The following is a 20468-nucleotide window of genomic DNA, read 5'->3' as shown; positions in this document are numbered from 1 at the left end:
TAAACAGCATTTCAATGTAAAAATTGCAAGCTAATTTAGCTGGATAAGATAACAGGTTATTACAATTTGATTTTTAAATGAACACACAGTTTTTAAACTGTAATTTAAGTTTTTTCTTTTTCTTTTTCATTCTGCTGTTTTAACAGAAATTTTAATAGCGTTTTCTTTCTTGAGATATGTAATAATATTTACATGTTCTGGACAGATTGAGATGAAGCAGTGCAGAAAGATTAATGGGGTTTTATATATTGTTTTGAAGGTTCTGAAACTTAATGAGCATCTACCACTATAATTCTTTCAGCGTTCTGTGAGAGATGTGTATTAGTGAAAATAAGCCTCAAGTGTGACCATGAAGCTATTCCTTCTTATTGATGAGGAAGAGCTACTTTATAATTTTCTGAAATAAATGTGCTTTGGAGAGAATCAGGTATTCATTCGTTACTTATAAAATGTTGGGTTTATACCTAGTCACATTGCAGAAAAAACTACTGTGGCACGCGGATGCCTATAATTAATGACTGTATAGATTATGTAGTCATTAGCTGTATGGGATATAGACTTATGACTTTATGTGGGATTTATATGGGAGTATATGGACTGATGCTATTATCGAGTTGTGTTTTACAATTCAAGACTATTATAAAACAAAATGATGAGAATATGTTAAAATAATCATAAATGCATTAAAAATTAGCTACACAAAAATATTTATATTTTATTATAGCAAAGACCGAATGGAATTTTGAGAGAAAAACACCCAATGTTTTTATTCAGTACTATTTCCATCTAAACACATTCCTTTTATCTTTCCTAGGCATTGTTAGAGGTGGTTAATGATCTCTTTGAAGAACAGACTGACCTGGAGAAAATTGTCAAGAAAATAATGCATCGGGCCCAAACTCTGCTGAAATGTGAGCGCTGTTCTGTTTTACTCCTAGAAGACATTGAATCGCCAGTAAGTTATCTGTTATCTGTCATGTAGAGTTGAAGACTACATTAATGGAATGAAGTTTATTTTGTTTATAATTAAGTTTGTGAAATTGTGACTTGAACCACTTTCTTTATGACTCTCACCATGAGGTGACTTTTTATACAATTAAATTTTTTATTTCCTTTACATGTCTTGTTTTGCTGTCACCTTAGAAATATAGACTCTTGTGCTGATGGGGGCCTTAGAGATCTATCCCCGTCCCATATATTAACAGATGAGGGAACTAAGGGATTAAATGGTTGGCCCAATCTCACACAATTGAATAGGAGACAAACTCAGGTGCCAGTTTTCCATCATAGTTACCCCGCGAGTGGAAGGCCCTCAGTATTTATGGGCATGGGTTGCAGTCCAGACAATGCTCCACAGCCCTCTTACAGGGAGGAAGAAGCAAACTAACATGGGAGAAGCAGCGCCCTTTGCTCTAGGGGCCAGGACGATTTGTTCTTGAGTTGAGTGGGGTGTCCGGCCTCGGCTGCGCTTTGCTGTGCTGCGCTGTGCAGCAGAGGTTTGTTTTGCTGCTTCTGAAGTGCAGTCCCCGGGTTCTTTTACTACTCCTTTGGACCTGCAGACACTCGCACGGAGCACCCCCGTCAGGTAGAGGAGGCTCATTTCTTCTTCACCATAGGAATTTGTGTTATTCCAAAGGCAAGCATCAAACTAGTACCTGGCTTTCAGCTTCTGTTAAGCTCTTCAGTTCTTCGCGGGAAATCTACTGGGTAAATATACAACAATATTGAAAATAATGATCATCATCAATCTAACTTCCTGGAAGTTAAACATCTAAACCCTCAGCAGCAATATATCTTTGCTGCTAACTCTCTTCAAAGACCAGGAATTGTCTAGCAATTAAGTGCTATTTTAATACCTCAGAGAATGATATTTTACTGTACTTTCAGTTTGTGTTCCTCATAGAATAAGAACTTTAGGGTAAATTATGGAGATTTAATAAGTATTGTAAAACTTACAACATTAAGTTTTTTAAAAAACTATATATGTTTAAGATGTTTAGGAGTGTTTGCCCATAATTTTGCAGAGCTTGGGGTTATTTCTATTTCAGTAGGTGTAGTTTAAAGCAACAATAGCCTTTCAATTATCTGTGATTGTGTAAAAATCAATGGAACCTTGGGAGAACACACGCGCACACACACACACACCAGCGCATACTTAAGGAGTGCTTCCGGATGCTTTGTGAATCACCTGAGTTTAATCCTCACTGCAGCCTTATGAGATAGTTCTTATATCCTCACTTTAGAAATGAGGAAATAAGGCTTAGAGAGTTAAGTGACTTGATAGAGTCACTCCCTACTGCTGACTCTAAACTCCCTGAAAGGAATGAGAAGGCTGTAGGGCTGCTCGTTGGTGCCAGGCAGGCTGTGAGCTGTCACTAAGCAAAGGTAGAAAGGGGCAGCTCTTGGGGCCTCAGCTGCCAAGATTCCCTGAGTCACTACTAGGTCACTGTGAGAGCAAGTGCTTGAGGGGCCAGGTAAAATCTGGACAAGGACAAACTCATTGTTTTCTAGTTCAGTTGTAAACAGACATGAAGGTAATTTAAACCAACTTAAGGTGGTCATTCTTGCCAATCTTCTAAATGGACTACTTATTATACTGTGGTCTTGCTCTTTGGTAGATCAAATGAAAATGTATGGAAGCTGATATGAAAGGTGCAGCAGAGCTAGAGGCAATAGTAGTGACAGTAATAGCTTCATGGTATAAAGTATGGAGAGGGTCAAAAAATGCCATCTAGATTAGATACAAGCAATAAAGGTGTTGGTACATTACTGAAAGTTAAGACCTTTTTAGTCTCACAGCTGACCATTGTTAGAGCAAAAGATTCTGGGCCGCTCCTCATCAGTCTTCTCTTTGCCCATTCCCTCCCCCTCAACGTGAGGATGAACTCCTCTGACCCCCAGGAGCAGGGTCTGTGGGTGAAAGTGAACTAACTACGTGCAAAAAGAGGAGATTAATTTACTCAGTGCTGTTTTAGAAGCTGTGAAGGAGTTTTGCCAAGGCTGCAGTCTGGGGAGGTGGTGGGAGAGAGGGAGTATATATATATGACATCATCATGCAGAAAACCCATCAATGTCATGATTTCCTTTAACACACTTCTCACCAAAGTTTTCTCACAACTTCAGATTCAAAGGGGCCACTGTTCCGTGTGCTACCCTAGTTGTCAGGGAGAAATTATAGGAAGAAGACCAGACACAGTCACACCATATACAGGTGGAGAAGCCAGATTGAACAGGGCACCAGATGCCAAAATCTGGCACTGGAACTGTATTTTCAACAAACAGAAAATCCTGTAGAGACATTCTCTGGCTGGGACTTCTCCTCCCCATCTCGGAATACTGCACGGATGGCCTGGTTTTAAAAACCTTTGTGATCTAAATTTAATGAGTGATTTGAATGACTATCAGAGAGGGGACCGAAGCAAAACTTGTAAACACTCTGATTTTATTTTATTGACAAAGAGCAGACCTAGATAGAGTCCTATTCGAAGATGAGAAAAGAAAGGTGGAACTTGGCAATATGATTTTTAACTTCTAAAAGTTCATATGGAAAAATAAACATGTATGAGTAGCCAGAAAATTTGTTTAAAAAAGCAACAAGGATGAAGAATAGGTAGAGTTTCACCTATTCTTGTGAAGCTGTTACAATGTATTACAAAACTGGGGGTTAGTTCCTCACGAAGAAACAGCTAAACAGAATAGATTCCAAAGACTCCTATACACGTGAGAATTGTGAGTAAAGACTGCTCTCTTACTTGTAGAATTTAGAAAATTGTTTCTAAAAACAAAAGTGTGTTGGAGGACGAGAGAGTTTCAAACTTGAAATGACAAAGTTTATTTTATTGCAAGTATTTCAACAATAAAGATGTTTTTATAATTATAAAGGAATACAAATAAATCTCAACATCACCAAGCAAATCCAGAATTCAATTATACCTTTCCCTTATTACTTCTGACCTTTTTTTCTTATTATTATCAGCAGACCTATAACTATCAAGTTGCTTCTAGATATTCCTGATCACTTTTGATGCCCGTGATACTTATAATAACCAGCAAAGTGCTTTTTCCTATGTAATGTGGTAGTTCCAATTTTAGATGTGTTGTAACTCTTAATCCACAAAAGAGGAAACATTCATAACCTTATGCTCCCAATCAATACCTGAGCTACACCCCACATGTGGGGGGAGCTGCTAAATGCTGTGAAAATTGGTGGGATGAATTAAAAGGCTGAGTGAGGTTTCCTGCATCCAGCCATATTGGGCAAAATATGGTGTTCACCAAAACAAGTTGTGCACACTTGTTTGGAACAGTAAGGGTGGTTGCCTGGGTGGGCTCAGGGATGTTTTTTGAGTCCTCCTTGCTGCCATATAGTGGCAGGAGCAGTGGGGTGAAACAAGAAAACTTTCAGACAAGCCATCTTGGAAACAAGGCTGTCAATGTATCAAGATAAATATCAGTGTGAGTGGCATCCTGCAGCTGCTAATCTTGGTCACCTGAAGAGAATTAAAGGTTTTTATTACACAAAAAATATATGTGTCATATGTGGCTTTACAGTACAAGGGAGGCTCCTGCTAGGCAGGAGCTGAAATTGCTGCTCAGAGGATAGTTGATGAGAAAATGCTCAAAGACAATAGACCAAAGTTCAAGTACAGTCATTCTAAATCACTTTCCTGACATCCCTCCCATTATTTATTTAACAAAACCACCAGCATGGGGATTATGAAAAGGAAGATAAGAAAAAAGGAGTAAGGGAATGTGAAAACAAAAGTCAGATTAAAAACATACACCAGGAAAATTGCTAACAGTTTTTCTTGCAAATGAAATTAAAAATAAAATGACCTCTCAGGAATAATGAAAGTATTCAAAGAAGAGATACAAGAGTTCAAGGAATAAATGATAAGCAATAAAAAGACAAGAAAACAGAGTTGGCAGGGCTTGGAAAGAAGTAGAAGAAAAATATGTAAACATAGAGAAATCAATAGTACATTAAAAGTGTCAAAGAAGAAAAGATACCTCTAACATACTTGAAAAGACACCTCTAACATACGTTCAGGGGCATGAAGAATAAAATTGAAAATGAGATAGAAAATAATACAATATAAAAAGATAAGAGAGAACGATTCCAATGGAGTCAGAATGAAGGAATTCCAAAATAAGGATAATTGGTATCTCTGAAGAGAAAGTGACAAATGGAGCAGGGAAAATATTTAAAATTATAACACAACATTTTACTGAAATAAGGACAAATTTACAGACTGAAAGAATACATCATTTCAGGAAAAGTTGATACTGGTTGCTTTGTACTGAAACTCATTCAGTATTAAAAGACTATAAAGATAATGAAAACATTCTGTAGGCATCCAGACAAAAGAATTGGGTCACTGCTTGGAAGGAATTTACCCTGGTGTTAGACTTTCACCATTCTCCAGTGCTTAGAGAGAATATGACTCTACAGTTTTAAATCCAGTCAAATTTATATACAATGAATATAAACCACAGACGGACATCTTTAAGTTAGCAAGGATGAGTGCAAGAAATACAGTTCCAAGTTGTCCTTCCTGAAAAATATAAGAGGTTGAAATCCAGCCAAGCAAGTGATGAAGAGGACCTAATAAATAAGACTAATAGTGTATTAAACGCATTTAAATGTAGAACTAAAGCTAAAAAATGATGGGGCATATACTTACAGAAACAAATGTAAACCTTATATTATGGACCATTACAATCGTCCTGGCTCCCCATGTCCCCCAAGTGCACAGATGCCTGCACTTGCAATGGGTTGCGTTTCAGAAGAGCAGCTTTGTACTTGAAGAATCCGTCCCTTTTACATTGTGTGGTATCAAGCCATCTCTTTGGGGAGAGATGTTTTCTCATCTCTCAAGTTTGCTCACCACAAATACAATCCTGAGAAAGGAACCAGATAGAGAGAGACCAGGGACTTGCAGTCTTGGCATACATAGGAAGACTGTCCTCAGGGCTCATGTGGATTGCTACTCCCAACAGGTATATTGGATGCATGAAATATTTTCATTTTAATGTGTAAAATTTCCCAATCTTCCTTTTTGATTTGTGCTTTATGGGTTTTGTTTTTGAAAAAACTTTATCTACCTCTGTGTTAGAATGACTTTCTCTTATATTTTCTTTAACCCGTCTGGTATTTATGGTCTTTTATATCCACCTAGAATTTATTTTTTGTGTGTAATGTAAAGCTGTATATGTATAATCAATTGTCTCAGAACTATTGTTCCCCCACTTTGTAATGCCACTTCTATATTATATCAAGTTCCATATATACTTGTTTCTGAGCTCATTGTTTTGTCCCACTTGTCTATTTGTCTATTTCTGCACCAGTATCACACTATCTCAATTTCTATAATATTCTTTGCTATCTGTTAGGGCAAGTCCTCAATGTCATTCTCCTTTCAAATTGGCTTGCTTATTTTTGACCTGTTACTCTTCCTTGTAGATTTTAAGAGCACCAAGTTTTACGAAAACTTGCAAAGATTTCAGTTGAAACTGCTTTAATTTATAGATCAACTTGGGAGATTTCTGCAAGAAATAGAATATACGAGGGAAAAAGGCTTAAACAGAAAGGTTTGTATCTTATATCACAAGTCTGCAGGAGGCGGTTCTGGGGATTATGCAGCAGCCAGATATAATCAAGAACTCAGGCTCTGTCTGCTTTCCTGTGTTTGTCTCAGTGGTCAGCCTTCACCAGCTGACTTTTACCATCATGATCCAGGATGCTGATGCAGCTCCAGGCAGCATGTCTTCATATAACTATGCACCAAGAGAAAAAGAAAGGGAAACTTCTTTTCACATATCTTTCTTTTTCTCAAGGAGGAAAGTGTTTTCTAAAAGAGACTTTACCCATTGACTTTCTTTGACCCATTAATTAAGAATAAGATGATGATGTTTAAATTATTTATATTCTTATATTTTTCTGTTCTTCACCTATCATTCTCTGATAGAGGTGTGTTCAAATCTTCAGCCTGAGATTTATTAATACCTTCTTGCCCAATTCTGTAGGTTGTTGATTTAGTTATCTACATTAATATTGTTTATATGTTTTTGAATTTGGGATTGCAGCTCATTCTAATGAGAAAGTACTTTTGTTCATTTGTTTGTGCCATTGTTTTCTTTCATTCTCTCTTCTACTCTCCCCTCCCTGTCTAATAGTTTGCACTGTTCCTTGGCCCCTAGTCAAGAACCAGGTCCTATATTGATGGCTTGGGTCTCCCGCTGTGCGAGAATATTACACTAAGCCAGAGCAGCTTGGTTCAGTTTCCGGAGGTGAAGCCGGGCCATCTGCCTCACAGGAACACTTTCAGTCCCCAGACCTGAGTAGTAACTAGAATTCCAACCATTGCTGCCTGCCTATTTCTGGACTTGGAGCATAGTAGGCTTCTGTCTCCAAACTTGTGCCTTAGAAACCATTTTTTGCTTCTCTCCTTTCTCTTCCTCTCTCACTCTCTTCTCTTTTATTTCCCTTTTAACCTCTAGATGTCTTTCTGGTTTTCCCCTTCCATATTTTATCAATCTTTGGTCTGTTTTTGGAAGAGAACAGATGTGTCCGAGCATGAACTTACAGCACCATCTCTACTGGCATTACATACACTAGTTTTTATAATCGGAAAAGAAAAAAAGTATTTCAGGAAAAAAATATGCTCAAACTTTTCTTCCTCTAAAAATAACTTTTGCACTCCTCTATTTTATGAGAATCAGCCCTAGAAACAGACACGTCATTTTTTTGTGATTTGAATATTTTTTAAAAACCTAGTTATTACAGATGTATGATATTTTATGGCCTCTACATTTGAGGGATAAAGGGAGAGAAGAATTTAAATCTAGTTGGAGAAGCTTAATTCATAACGCTCTTAACTCAGTGTTTAGGGACTGCATTTATAGTCTTTAAACTGAGCGGTCAGGTATGAACTGATCAGTTTACTCAGTGGATGACAAAAATAGAAATGAAACATACCTTTCTCATCCTCTCTCCTGCCAAAATTAATATTTTACCCTTTTTTGCTTCTCTTCAGTGTTTCAATCAATTTCAAGTGACTTTGTCAATGATATTTTCCACCAGACTGAAAAATATTGTTCCATAGCTAGCTGCTGTCAACACTAGGAAATATTTAGTCCTTTGAACTGAATATTCCCTGCTTAATGTTATTCCATTCCATGATCCTGTCTAAGCAATTTCTATCACTTCTCTTAGTTCCTTTCTATCTCGTGTATTTACTATTATCTCTGTCTTTTTCTGTGCTTAGTCAAGGAAAGCAAATGTAGCCATTTTGATCTCATCTTATGTCTTAAGGCATCATCTCAGCGCCTGTGTTCCCAAGTGTTCTCCTTTAATGGATCATCTTGATGGCCGGCAGCTATTTCATTGTCCAGAATGCCACGAAGTACTTTATAGCTGAGCTTACAAATATATGAGGCTAGTTCCTGTAGTTCATTTTCAAAATCATGAAACACAAGCTACACTTGTTTTCTAACATGTTCCTTAATTTCTTGGTTCTTATGAAATACACATTAAGCCATTGGATTCAATGATCTTTCTGAATCCAACGCTTAAGAGGAAGAAATGCGGGTAATCATTCGATCGTTCTGAAACAGCCAGTAATTCAGTCCCCTCCATCCTAAGTGGATGGTAAAAATGGCTTCAGATTTTCCTGACTATTTCTTTCTTTCCATTTCCCCTTTCTTTAACTTTCCTTTTCCCTGTAAGGAAGCTAACTTAAACTGTTTGATGTTTGTTCCAAGTGCTTTCTTAGAGTGTAAAATGGAAGATATCTAAAAAAACTCTGAGGATTATCTGATGAGTGTACAAATACATATACACTCACATCGTTAATGATATATCGTATTATATATTTATATCTTAATTCACTTTATTAATAATTACATGTCAATATATTAACTCACATGATTAATCATTTATGTTAAATATATGTATTTATCATATACATGTGACGTATACATATATTTGTTAAACATATAATATATGATATATACATATATTTAACATGTGTAAATGATTAATGATGTGGGTTGAGTGCATTTATATATGTTAAATATATGTATATATTTTATATATATATTTTTATACATATATAAATGATTAATGGTATGAGTTGAGTATAAGAACAATAAATGATATATAATATATAAAGTATATATTTAATTTATATAAAATTTCCAGCTACTGAACTTCAATCCCTTCTGCCGTTCTCCACCACATCCTGCCCCAAATCTTCACCACTTCTGAGATTTCCTATTTCAGTTAATAGAATCATCATCATGCAGTAAGTAACTCAAGCTAAAAACTGGAGTAGTTTCTAAGTCTTTCTTACTATGTATACTCAGTTGTCTCTAAGTTCTGTTGCTTCTATGTTGAGATATCACTTCTAAGCCCTTCTTCCCACTCCTTCTACTGCTGAGTCTAATCTGCCTTTACTAACTTCTCTCCTGGACATTTTTCTCCTAACTCATGTCTTGGCTCATAAACAGGACACTCTTCCTTTCCATCAATTCTTACTAATATTTCTAGTTTTCTTTCTAAAATATGCCTCTGCCTCTCCCGTGCTTCAAAACACTTGGTAACTGTGTGCCAAGTTTATTGCCTACACAATAAAGTTCAAACTGCCCAACATTCAAAGTCCATCACCTCTGCTCCCAACTTAATTTTTGATTCTCTTCTCTGGTTCTCAGCCTAGCTCTATCCCTTTCTTCCTCCTCTACCGCACCTCCCCATAGTTAGCTTATGCATATATTTGCTTCTGCATCTTTGCACATGTAGTTCCTGTGAAAGAAAATTCACCAGACCATGAAGGAGATAATTTCATCCACGCTGTTACAATAAGGAGAACATTCATTAATAAGGAACACTTCAAAGAAAAGGAAAGATGTCTGGGGTTTTAGAGAAGCATGTAGACAAGGGAGTTATCTGCATCATTTGTGCATCTGAAGGAAGTCGTGAGGAAGGATGGAGACAGGTCTTATTTTGAATATGATATTTTGAGAGTAGCCAATTTAGAAAACAAAATGGCAGGGGGATTTATCATTACTGTTTTTTGGGATCATAGGACTCAGGTGAAGTGCAGTGTTGTCAACTCTGTACTGACTAATCTCTGCAAACCCTGACTCCCCCATCTATGGTCAGTCTTTCTTTTTAGCTCTGTGCCCTTGAAGGGCGATCTCCGCATACTACACCACTTGGGCTTTCTTGTCCTCTGGCTTCTGACTGAGTTTTACAAACAAGAGGGGATCAGCAGAAGGTTCAAAGACAAGAGGAGAGAGAGGCTAGGGGTAATTATTTTCCTTGCTCTTTCTCTGCCAGGGGCAGATGTGGCTGGATTCTTCCAAGGCCCCTCTCCACAGCTCCAGCTCCTCCAGGACACCAACGACATGATTCCCTCCCATTTCCATGCCTTCTTCTGTCTCTCACTCTCTCTTGTGTTCCCTCAGACCTAGGGCTGCTTTCCAAAGTTGCTAGTCTCTGGGTGCCTCATCATTCCTTATTGGTTTTATTTTAATCTTGCCTACACTTCTGTAATTAGTCCCTATGTTGAATTAGGTTCAGTTGTCTACCAAAATTCTGCTTTTCTCATTCCTCAGCCTAGAGCACTCCTGCTGATCCTTCAGGACATAGTTCACTTGAACCTTCTTTTATTACTCTCTTCTGTGAGCTTATGGCATTTTGATTATCCACTGTGGTGAAATTATACATTTGTGAACTGTTTTCTCCTCCGTACGGTGTCATGAGTTCCTCAAGGACAGGACATGATTTACACTCCTTGGTATTCCCAGAGGCTATAACAGTACCTCGTACACTAAATATCTGATAAATATTGATTGAGTGAATAAATAATTAGAGTAAATTACTCATCAGCATAAATGAGAAATATATTAAGAAGGATGGTAGTGGATAATCACTTAATTTATTCTTTTGCCCTATAGAGTAGTCCTCTTATGGAAATTGAGGATTAAGGAAACTAATTAAAAAAATGGTGATTACTTAGTAGATAATTTTTATTTTCTTTTTGATGGCAGGAATATCTATTTTATATACATATATATATATATACATGTATATAAAAACAGAGCTAAACAAGACCAACTAGTGCTTAATAAATATCCAAATCAAAAAGACTCTGTCCATGGAGCTTTTCCAAATAACAGCCAGAGACACTTGGGGATATTTTGTTTACTTCACTGTAGCATGTGCACTGCAGTAACCAGGGTTGATCAACAGCCAGAGGAGCTCAGAACCATTTGTTCAGCTTCATTGACCTATAAACCACTTCAGATATTTCTTTTATAAGATTCTCTTTTTAATTAGTGTATGTGAGTATATTTATTTATTTAATCTATGTTCATTTAGTACATCTATAATAAAACCAGAATTGGATTTAGAGAATAAATCTTTAAAAATTAATGAAACTAAGAACCATACAATCGGTCCAAGTCAAGAATAAAGCATTAATTGTATTCTTTTTATTTATGCTTTTGTCTTTTTTAGTCATGATCTCCACAGTAACTATAGATCCCAGTAAATTATATCAAAATAGTTTAACTGGTTTTGCTATTTTGTTTTTTAACCCAGCTGTCTGACTATAAATAATTTTTTATTTGAATGCATTATATTTTTAATAAATTTCTTTTAAAAATGTAAATTGTTTGAAGTATGCCTTCCTAGAGTTTTGCTTTTCAAAGATACTTTTGGGTATGAAAGGGGGCACTTTTAATAATTGTCCCGGGACAATAGGCTTAATTAAAGTGGGACAGTCCCATGCCAACTGAGACATATGTGGATCCTCAAGTATATCCTTCACCACTTGTGTTGGTGCCTAAAATTTCTATCATTGCGGTGTTGTTTCAGAGGAGAAGATTTTTTTTTTTTAGATGAGGCAACCCTTGGTTGACCTCACAGATTGCAAGGACCTTGTCAGTTTACAATCCCTTATTTTTTTTATTTTTTTATTTTTTATGCCTACAGCACCTGGGCTTCCTAGGTGGTCTCCCATCCAAGTACTAACCAGGCCGAACCCTGCTTAGCTTCTGAGATCAGACAGGATCAGACTTGTTCAGGGTGGCATGGCCGTAGACTCAGATGAGAAGATTTTGACTCCAGGAATCCCCTTTCTGAATTATAGATAAATTAAATTGGAATATTAATGCATTAATCTAACATCAGCCATTAACAGAGTAGCAGAAAATAAGTAGTTGACCTGGTCTAGAATGACTCTAGACCAGAAATCAGCAAACTTTTTCTATAAAGGGCCAGCTAGTAAATATTTTAGGCTTTGTGGCCCATATAGTCTCTGTTGTAACTACTCTAGAACTCTACTGTTATAGCAGAAAGCAACCACAGACAATGTTTAAATTAATGAGTTGGGCTGTTAAAATAAAGCTTTATTTATAAAAGCAGATGGTGGGCCAGGTTTGTCCCACAGGCTGTCTCTTGCTTTCCCCTGTTTTAGAGGAATGGGAGGTGGACAGATCAGTGTACATCTCTATAATTGTGTTGCTTTTCTACTATTTGTCTTGCTGTTCTCTACATGGACCAAGGCTCATATGTATGTTGCCTGAAGGGCCCAATATTCTGGTGACTTTGATGCTTAACTTGACTGTGAGCCTAATCTTAGATTGCCCTAAATTCAGAGAATCTGTAAGAGTTTTCCACCAGCAGCCCTGGATTACTGAATATATGGTTCAGACTGGGATTTCTGTGACAATTTTAGATCCATTCTAGAATGAATTTGAAGCCCTTCATAATTAGATGGCTTGGGAGCAACCTAGATTTATGTACCTCCTGAAATCCAACACTGATGTTTTGCTACCTCCTTGATCGGATCTGGCTTACAGCCAGCAGTGGATTTGTCCTTATAGTTTCATTGCTCTGCTCGTATTTTACCACTTTCTTGATGGGACTCAAGCTTGCTTCTCTTTTACTCTTTTATTGTTTGCTGTTAGCTGTAGGCCCTTAAATGTAGTATTTCTCTTATTTACCATTTCAATCTCCTTTCCATACCTCAGAAAAATGCTCTTTTTCCCAACTTAATGATCCATATGCTTTATTAAACTGTAATTAGTTTTACATATGCAAATTTCTATTATATCATGTATAAAAATATTTTTATACACATGTATACATGTTCATATAAATAATTCATTTATCTTTGTTTATATTTTTACTCAATTAAATACCAAAAGCATTTAAGACACACTTAAGCAAAAAACGCAAAAATTCATAGTGAACTAACTTCCTCTTTTAAAATCTGTAATAATTTCTTATTCTGCAAACATAAATGAAATGCTTCTACTTTTTATCCTATTATTATCTTAACCTTAAGAATTATCTGAGGTATAGCTTGAGGGATTTATTATTTGGTTACAATAAATAATCTCTTTGTGGCTTGCTGGCCTTATGAGACCCAAAAATATTGCAGCTAGATTAAGATTTCTAAGTGATTGGTTTCTGTTTGAGTCCTAGAGATAAGTGTTCCAGTTACTTTTGCTGTATAAAAAATAAACTCAAAATTTAGAGGCTTAAACCAACCACGTTATATGTTCTCAAATCCTGTGGATCAAGAATTTGGAGAGGGAATAGAAAGAATGACTTGCCTCTTTCTGGGATATCTGGGGCCACAGGTGGGAAAACATGGAGATCAGAGTGACTTAATGTCTGGGAACTGGAGTCATCTGAAGGTTTGTTTACTCATATGTCTGGTGCCTGGGTAGGGATGGCTTAAAAACTGGAGCTGCTGAACAGAGCATCTACCTGTGGCCTCTCTGTATGGTTTGGCTGCCTTTCAACATAATGTCCTCAAGGTAGTTGGATTTCTTACATGGTGGCTCAGGGCTCCAGGCACAAGTATTCCATCAGATGAGGCAGAAGCTGCATTGCCTTTTATGACAACCTCAAAAGACACATAGAACCTCTTTCATACACTCTATTTGTCAAAGTGATCAGAAGTCTACCTAGACTCAAGGGGAGAGAACACAGACCTACCCCTTGACAGGAGGATGGCAGGGCAATATTGTAAAGAAGGATGTGGGATAGGAGATGTTGTTATGGCCATCTTTGGAAAATAAAATTTGCCACAATGAGTGATTTTGTAGAGGCTTAGTTCATATAAGAATATCAAATGAAATATGTTCTGTAGTTGTCCAGAGCATTTCCTTGCAGTTGAGTTTTTGTCACTACCCTGCATTTAGCTAGTCACACACGATTTTCTTTCTGATGGGCTTTTCTTTTATCTTTCCCCTAATGTTGCATTTTCTTAGTTTGGGTTCATTACCTCACTGATAAAGCTGTTTTAATATTTAATCTATTCCCCGTTTCCAAATAATTTTCTCAGGTGCCCATCAATTTATTTTAAGTGGTTAATTTAAAAGGCCTTTGAAGCATGACTGTGTCTGGCTAAGCGAATCTAAATGTCAACTTTGGAGGCATCCAGTGACATTCAGATGACTCTTTTCAGTATAAGGAACCTGTTTTTATATCATGTAGCATATCTTATCAAAAGAGGGGCAGAAACGGTGTCTCTCCCACTCAACATTTTTCGTGTTGCTGAAAGAGCTGGTGCTCTAGAATCATGCAAACGTGCCCCATTTATTTGTGTGAAACTGAGCAATTTACTTAAGAATTACGGGTTAGTTTCCTCATCTATATGCTGAGGATAAAAATCCCTACTTTATAGAGTTGTAATAAGGAAATTAAATAGTCAAAGGAGCTTCTGATGTAGGGCCTCGTTATAGTAAGAACTCGATAGTAGCTAATAAGAAAAACTACTTTTTCTTTGCCCATAAACTTCCCTTCAATATAATAAGCCTTGATCTTGCACTGGGTGTGCCGTTTTCACTGGACAGGTGAGAGGGGAAGTGTCCACGCTGAGGATGACCTTTGAAGAAGATGACTTCTTCTTCTTTACCCTTTGGTCAGTGGCAGCAAAATGTTCTACTGGAAAACAATTATAAGCCAGGGAAGGTAACTTCAGGAACCTGGAGTTGATGGAAGGCCTCTTTTTTGAAGGGTGGTTTCTCTCCATGGGTTGTGATTAGGCTGTTAAAAGGACACCAAAAAAAAAAAAAAATTATACTCAAATGAGACGTCCCTTTGCCTGACCACCACAGGATAGTACACATTTCATTATAAACGCAAATACATATTTAGTAAGATGTAATAAAACTTTGGCAATGTATGCTATGTAAGAAGAAAATACAAAATGTAAGATAGGATTTTCTTCTTCTGCCCTTTGGGATTTCTTCACTTAAAATTCCTTTTTAATCTCCAATTATTGTAATAGCCATTATAAAGCTGAAAACTGTTCATTGCATTGTTTAAACTGTGAGAAAGCTTTAATTGACATGATTTATTGTCTTTCTGTGCTGCAGGTGGTGAAGTTTACCAAATCCTTTGAATTGCTGTCCCCAAAGTGCAGTGCCGACGCTGAGAACAGGTAGGGCTTATGAGTTTCAGGTTTGTCTTTTGATCCTCGTCTTCAATTCTTGGTGTGCACAGTGCTGCATATATATACACACACACACACACACACACACACACACACACACACACACACACATGCATATAAAGGATAGTTGTTCTTCCTTTAGACAAGCAAGTGCAGACAATATCACCACTCTTCTATATTTCATTCTTTAAGCAAAAACTGTATTTTCGAAATACATGTATGTACATCTAAAACTGCTAGTGAATGAAATCAATTTTTAGATATTTCTTACCTATGCAGACAGCCTAATTTCCTGCTTTATTCTGGCCCTTTGATTCTCTTCCTCCCTTTTGTTTGTTTATGTTTGGCTAATAACATCCCCTTGGGGAAAAGAGTGAGAGTTTCCAGTAATTTGCTTTTTTGTCCCCATTGTTATCTTTGAGGCTATAACAGGGTCAAAGTGAGGGCTAGGAACAATCAGTTCCCAAATTCTGTTAGCTTTTCACTGCTCTGAATAATAGCTGGGTTGCTACAAAAATGCATTCACTTTACTTTGGTCACCTCTAGAAGAAGGGCTAAAAATAGTGAAATTGACCAAACTGTAGAAGTACGGAGAAGGACAAGTAAAATGCTCAGGACAGCATGACGATGACAACAATGATGATACCGGGACCAATGTTAGCAAGTTGAACGGCTTCTATCCATTGAGTGCTAAATGTGCTAGGTACTTTCCAAATATTTTATATGCATTTAATCCTCAAAATAATCCTAGGAAGTAGGCATCGTACCCCTGCGTGACAGAGGAGAAAACCAAGATTCAGTGACTAGTTCAAGGCCCTTCAGCCGGTAAGTGGTAGCCATTTCCGAGGACAAAGTCACTTAGATAAGAATCCTCTCCTAGTCTCTGTACTTTGATCTCATCCCTAAATATAATTTATAATCTATTAAGATCTCATAGAGTGAATATCTATTGGGTTAATGTCAATCAGAATCAAGTTTGGAGAATTCGGTGAAAACTAAATTCTCAGGACCCACACAGAGATTTCGATTCAATACAGTGAAAGGGAAATTCTAAAGATCTGTATATTAAAAAGGCTCCCTGGGTAACACCTGTTTCAAGATGTAATATTCAAGGGTAACTTGATTCTATATATCATTGCCTTTAAGTTCAGAAAATAGTATATGTGCTGCCAAAGCAAGCACTAAGTTCAGAAAATAGAAGTCAGTAAATTAAAATGGACACTTTATTTAGTTACTTTACTTTTTACCCAGTGCATGAAGTTTTAAAAAGGCCTTTGCTACATACTGTATAAGTCCATTTATAGGACATTCTTGAAAAGGCAAAATTATAAAAATAGAGCAAATCAGTAGTTATTAGGATCTGGAGATGGAGAGAGGGACTTACTACAAAGGGGTATAGAGGAATGTTGGGTCATGATGAAACTATTCTGTATTTTGCTTGTGGTTGTACAGCTGCATTTGTCAAACTTGCAGAACTGTACATTCAAGAGGGTAAATTTTACTGTGTGTAAATTATATCTTAAAATAGAAAAAAAGAGACCTTATATAAGAGGTTTTTGTTTTTATGAAAATGTATTTATGTTCACATCTATATTGAATGTTAGCTAATCTATACTTTAAAAAGATATTTAGACTTAGAAAGTTACTAGTAGTATACTCAGCAATTTTCCTAAAAATTTCATGTAAAATTACATGAAATACATTAGAAAAAGACATCTATTCATGCTTACTCCTTTAGCTAGTCATGACCTCATATGAGTTTTCCCTCTCATATGTAAGGGAAAAAGCTTTATGGATTTATTCAAACACAACCTTTGAAACCTTAATGCTTCTATACTGTTCTTTTCTATACTGCTAAATGTGTCTTTATGGTCACTGCAGAGTTAAATATTTTTGGTCTTTTGATTATTTTTAATGCCAAAAGAACTTCCATGTCAAAACAAAATGACCCAAGGCCCAGACTGCCCTTGGCAAACTTTCTAATAATAAAGAAAGAAAGGTCAGATTTTCTGTAAAGAGACATTTGAAAAGTGCCTTTGAACTTTGACATTATGAGATAGTTAGTCCTTTTCATCATTCTATTTATGGCTTTTAATGTAGAATGTTCACTTATGTCAGAAGACCTTTCCTGCATTGCCTAGTAATATTTCTCTTGTAGATCTGGGATCCTTTGGTCATTTATTGCAAGTTCAAGGAATAAAGTCGAGTGACTCTAGCATTTACTTTGCCAGTGGCCATGGAAGAGACACTGAAAGAGGCTGAGTCTACAAATCATGGCCTGCTCTCAACACCTTGTAAATCTTTCCTTTAACCTTCCATCACTCAACATCTTCACTATAGATAATATCCATTGGATACCTTAGTCTTCCAGACATCATTCAGAGTTTGTACTAGGATAGCTTTTGAAGATAATGTCTTTGGCTTCATGCAACAGTGTTTCAGGGTACTATTTCAATTCTGATTAACTCTGGTTTAAGGCTTGCTGATTTTTATATACAGTTCTTGAAGATTTTTTAAAGACCAATTTTGTTGCTGACTCATTATTTCTGCTTATTGTGTCATGTAGCTAACTCTTTTGTCATGGCCAGTCTCTTCTTGGTTTCCATGTAATTAATATCAAACAATTGGAGAGCTAGAATTGATATGGTCTGTCTCTCTGCATGAGGTGTGTACCTCCTCTGTGACATCCTTGACAACTCCTCCAGTGGTAAGATTTTCTCTGTCATGATGGGTTTCTTCCTCTGACAGGGAGTTCTAAGTGTTAGAAAGGCACTTGAATACATTTCTGTAACTTCTACCTGTTTGTTCTAAATTTGTCTGTTGGAGATATTCTTTAACTTTTTTCCTTCATTCAACAGCTATATATTTAGTACCCACTCTGTGCTGGGTACTCTAATAGGTAATGAGGCTACAGAAATTTTTTAAAAATCAGCAGTCTCAGCCCTCAAGGATTTCAAGGCCAACGAACAGGGGTAAGAATAGGTTAAGAATATAATATAACCATAACTAGATTTCACGTGACCTCCAGACCGTAGCTATATAAATAGAGTCCCATTAGCAGTGATAATTTATATGTGGCTGCTTGGTCACTTTCCCTTTGCAGTGTAAGACCTGCAGACCCTTGCAAAAGTCCCTCTTGAAGTAGTTCTGAGACTCCCTAAGATTTAAGAACAACAACAACAAAACAAAACTAGTTTTATTGCTAACTCATCATTTCTTCCAAGTGCTCACCCCTAAATCCTCTTCCTCTAGACATGGCAGAGCAGATTCTGTGGGACATGGGCTTCCTCGCCCACTCCAGAATTCCTGTGGGCAGAACTGGACTCCTCACCAGTGCTGTGCTACTGCTCCCTTGGCCCTTTCTCACATGCACTGGTGACCTTTCCAAACCTGAGCCAGGCTGGGTAATTTGTGCAGAAGCACAAAGAAAGCTCACTTTTCCTACCATGTGTTATAGTTTGTTGCATGGCCACTATACAGCCCTGCATGTACCTCATTTTTCATAAGCCTTTTACCTCCTAAAGCTTCTGTCTGCAGCCTTTTTTTCTCCATAGGACTCAGATTTAGTCCATGAATCCAGGCTTAGGAACCAGACCCCAGATTGAGGGCCAGCCACTAAGTTGTTCTCTTGATTTCCCTACCTTTTTTTCCATGTCAGCCACCAGGCTCAGAAGTTCAAAATCTCTTTCTCACAGTCCTTTTCCCTCCAAGCACATCAGCTCATGCAAATAAATACCCCCTCATGTATGGATGTGTCTCAGGCTCATATGTTCTGCTATCAAGTACATCAATGACTGCAAAGCAATTCAATACTTTCTATAAAAAGGCTTGCACTAGGTGGTATTTTAATACAGAGGAAGAACACCTAACTATTCTGGGGAGAAATGGGAAGTAATCCTTAGGGAAAGTGTTCGGAGGTGGTAAGGTTTCAGTCAGGCCCTATGGGATGATGGGAAGTAAGTGACAGAACCGAACCCACTGGGGAGAGGAAATGTCATAAATGGAGGCATAGAGGTGAGAGAGCAAACATGGTATGTTCCAGGGTTTTTAATAAGGGCTGTCACAGGGGTCATCCTAATTGATGGCGATGGCCCCTACCTCTTCCTGAGGGCATCCAGCTGCCCAGAATGCCATCTGATTGGGGTGAGGGTCCTATCAGGTCCTTCTGAGATCCTAAAACTCTCTTTATGGCCTGGAAACTGGCTACATGTCTGCTTGAGCACAGGGGAATAATAATAGGTAGTGAAGCATTGAGATTTGTGTCTTAAAAATCATCTTGACAGTAGTGTGGAAGAAGGATTAGAGGAATGGCAAACTAAAATCTACTGCCTCACTTGCGTAGCAATGGTTCAGTGCTGAAAGACTGCCACAGATCCACTATCCTTACCTTTTCCTATTCTTAGACTATTTTCATATGTCACGGCCCCCAGCCTCTCCATCATTCTTTTTATTCTCCCTTGGATGTGCCCCAGCTTGGCAGAGTCCTTAAAGTGTTGTTTCCTAGAAATGGAACATGATCTTTCTGTTTTTTCCAGAATCAGAACAGATTAGAAAGAGACATGTACCGCCCCTCCTTTTTTCCCAATATAATACTGTTAATGCACTGATTATTTACAATCGTCTTGTTGTCAATACTGGCTTTTTTTTTTTTAATGAAGAATACATGTGATCCATTCAAATGTCCACCTCCTTTAGGACCTTTCCTAAGAGTTTAATTTAAGTCTAGTTGGTGACTCAGCCTGAGTAAACTTTCTTGGATCTCTTATTCAATCTTCAATAAATCTTTTCTATGCAAAATGGGGCCAGGTAGTTTGAATACTAACATATACTTAGAAATAAAAAAGACCATTTATGAACGTCTTAATAGTTAAAATTTTTTAATTTAGATTAAAATATATTTGACTAGATTCTGCTGATGTAGCTCCAAGGTATATATATATGGATACTTCAGAAATTATACCTTCTCAGCTTTTCTACTTAAGGTATATATAT

General features: G+C 37.1%; 1 protein-coding gene and 1 pseudogene across 1 annotated transcript in view; one reads left to right on the top strand and one right to left on the bottom strand.

The window, feature by feature from the left end:
* PDE11A (phosphodiesterase 11A) overlaps positions 1 to 20468 on the top strand; it is a 315606-nt gene that overhangs the window by 107433 nt on the left and 187705 nt on the right. Inside the window, exons 4-5 of the mRNA XM_006921237.1 lie at positions 815 to 955; positions 15400 to 15464. Coding sequence (XP_006921299.1) covers positions 815 to 955; positions 15400 to 15464 — 206 coding nt within the window. The remainder of the gene's footprint in view (positions 1 to 814; positions 956 to 15399; positions 15465 to 20468) is intronic.
* LOC112470449 lies at positions 11990 to 12108 on the bottom strand (annotated as a pseudogene).

The sequence above is a fragment of the Pteropus alecto genome, unplaced genomic scaffold (assembly GCF_000325575.1).
Source record: "Pteropus alecto unplaced genomic scaffold, ASM32557v1 scaffold3, whole genome shotgun sequence".
Taxonomy (NCBI): domain Eukaryota; kingdom Metazoa; phylum Chordata; class Mammalia; order Chiroptera; family Pteropodidae; genus Pteropus; species Pteropus alecto.
This window is presented reverse-complemented; position numbering and strand designations above follow the sequence as displayed.